Raw genomic sequence first — 2999 nt, forward strand, 5'->3', positions numbered from 1 at the left:
TTATAATTTTAAAGTTCACAGCTTGATTTTTTCTTTGAAACAATAATTGGTAGCGAGCTCTAGTATTAACATAATATAGGTAAACATGTCGAATTTTGACAACATATACATATATAAGGTGGCTTTACGTACGTATCGGATTTCATTTGGAAAGAGTCTAGCTGTGTTTTCACTAAATGGAGATTGGTGCAGAGAATGGATGACAAAGTCATCTTCTTTATTTCATTCAGTTGAGCTGAAAATACAAAATGACAAGTTAAGTAGAACCCCACATTCCTGGCATTTCTATCTGTTTAAGGTATTTTTGTCCAAACTTGACTGTCTATTCTTTATTACAAAATAATATGCAATTGTAAATAGTTGTTCATTACATTCTAAGCATATTTAAAATTTAAGAACAGTTTATTTGCATTAATGTTTTAAAACAATAACATATTGTTAGGCGCATTTACATCCATTTTTTAAATAACGTCAGGATAATTTCAAAAACCAAACATGAGGAAATTAAATACGTTTTCCCGTTAATTTTTTACATCATTATTTTCTCTTATCAGGTTTAGTTCTATAATTAAAAGCCGAACTCAATAAACTACATTTTCACATTGATATGGTTCATGTATTTAAACTTTGCATAACAATATTAATTTAAACAACCAGTAATAAAAACTTTACATTAAGTAAATAACTATTACAATACTAAAGTATTATACTTATTGACGTATACGTCTTTAACGACAATTGTGTTAAAATATCTAGATTTTATGCCAAATTATACACGTTTTGTGCTTAAACCTATATATTTCGTGCTATTACAAATTTCTCTACTTTATGTATAAATACCTTCCGAAAATCCAGTATATGGCGCATCGTTTTCATACCAGAATCTGTCGCCCTTTTGTAAATCTCGAAACTGTCTGGAAATGATGCAAGCAAACGTTGGACCAACCAAGGCACCAGGCAGATGTTTCTCCAACAAACCACCACTGTAAAGGTCAATATCATTTGGGGAACTGAAACAAATATATTTATCAATATTAAAACTGGAGAAAACTATTGTATTTACAATTGCAATGAATTATCACTATATATGACCCCTCAACATTCTGATGACATTTATATCAGCTATGATTGCCTTGACCCAATTGTTTACATTATAATTGGAACGTGGGGTTCTATTGACCTTTCCTGGACAGTTGGCCGTTCTATTCATTGCACAAGCATAACGACACATTAAAATAATTTGATCGAAATGCCTAATTTTATAAAGTTCATATTTTTTAAGAGTATTGAAATGATCCTGATGGACATTTTTGGGCAATGTGAATGCCAATTGAGCAAAGACATATCGATGATTTTTGCGTTTGGTCAGTTGGCATTCATGTTGTTTGTGAATGCAAACTGAAAGCAGTACAATGATGAAATATCATTTGATTTAGGATTTAACCATTACCTATATTTCAGTTTAACGTAAAAACAGTTTTCAGCATTGAAGGCAGGTACCGTTGATGTCTGTAGTTATTTCTTAGAAAGTGAAAAATGTTGAAGGTATCTGAATACGATTTTTTAAGATATCTAATTATCAGACTCGAATCGCAATATTCCGTCAAAAAGGACAAAAATAAGTCATTCGCTGTAACAACCTAAGTGTACGTATAACCGAAAACCAAATTCGAACTAATAATCAATATGTATTTTTTACCTGAAATGAACAACCTAAATATTCCTTTAACAAATAACATACCAGTAACTGATAACCTACTTTTAACCAATAACCTACATGTGACTTATAATCTACCTGTACTTCTGGGACTTGTTTTACGCCTAACTGATAAATAAGTATATTTCATCACAAAAAAAAAAAGCAAAACCAAAACAATGTTTTGATATTTCATAGATTATGTATGCATCTCAAAACGAATAATTTCAACAACACTTTTTTGACATTGTACCAAAACATATCATAGACCAGATCCAACTGATATTTTACTTGTACAAAATAAACATCTAAAATAGCCTACCGCTAGAGATTAGCAACACGTAATAACATATATTTACAGTTGGTAATCAATTGCTAATTTTCAAGTTTAGAGAATTTATACTTGTTGACATGCCTCTATAAACCAACGAGACAGCCAGCCGCGGAATCACAATGGGCGGTGTGCGCACGGTGTGTGCACGATGTGTGAACCATGTGTGAACGATACAAATCTGGACGATTGTTGCTTGCGCACATTTTAGCTTACGATGGACGAACGTTTCGAGATAACAATCGTGGTTGGTGTAAATTGAGGAATAACTTAATAATATATAAGGTTTTGTGTTAAGTCATATACTTCTTTATTCTTACTTCATCTATAAGCTTATCTCATAAGTTAAACATAGCCACTTTGAACATGTATCAGGATCTTATTTTTCGGATCCGATGCACTAACGTTACTCGTCGAGGTGTGAAAATCTAGAAAAAGAAGAGCTATAGAAAATATTAAAACAATGAACATCATGTACATTTTTGTAATGAGAAATTAATATATAAAGTGTACATGCAACTTATTTCATATGAACCCCCCGGACATTTTACATTCTGTAATATTGATTAACCAATTCTACAAAATCGCGAATTTGTGAGAAGAGAATTGCACAACGGGGCAATCGATTGTTAAATACGCGGACGGTGCGCGAACGATGTATGCACGCTACAAATGAAGACTTTTACAACTAAAAGCGTCTTGTATAAACAATGTATATACCTGTAAATACGAGAAAGTCTATTTCTGCCAGTGCGATAATGGTTGACGAGTCCACTTTTGCGGTGACTAAAGTCTGAGGCCGGATTAAGGCCACACCAAGACCTCCAGGCATTGTATGATGGCAGTCCGTGATCACGCCCCCGTTGCATGTTCAAAGCAGCGAGGTCAAGACTATCATTTTTTGAGTCTAAAAATAGGAAATTTCTCACACTGCTCTGAATAGAGTTATCCTCTTTAGTCTGAGCATATGAA

General features: G+C 32.9%; 1 protein-coding gene across 1 annotated transcript; it reads right to left on the minus strand.

Annotated features, from left to right (window-relative positions):
- Positions 1 to 132: 132 nt before the first annotated feature.
- On the minus strand, positions 133 to 2960 carry LOC110444418 (peroxidase-like protein 3; the record flags this gene model as incomplete). The annotated part of the gene is made up of 3 exons (XM_021488797.1): positions 2748 to 2960; positions 841 to 1010; positions 133 to 235 (listed from the first exon to the last, which is right to left on the minus strand). Coding segments are annotated over exons 1-3 (422 nt in total), but the record flags the coding sequence as incomplete, so codon positions are not given.
- Between the last annotated feature and the right edge of the window lie 39 nt (positions 2961 to 2999).

The sequence above is a fragment of the Mizuhopecten yessoensis genome, unplaced genomic scaffold (assembly GCF_002113885.1).
Source record: "Mizuhopecten yessoensis strain PY_sf001 unplaced genomic scaffold, ASM211388v2 hete_36119348, whole genome shotgun sequence".
Classification (NCBI taxonomy): domain Eukaryota; kingdom Metazoa; phylum Mollusca; class Bivalvia; order Pectinida; family Pectinidae; genus Mizuhopecten; species Mizuhopecten yessoensis.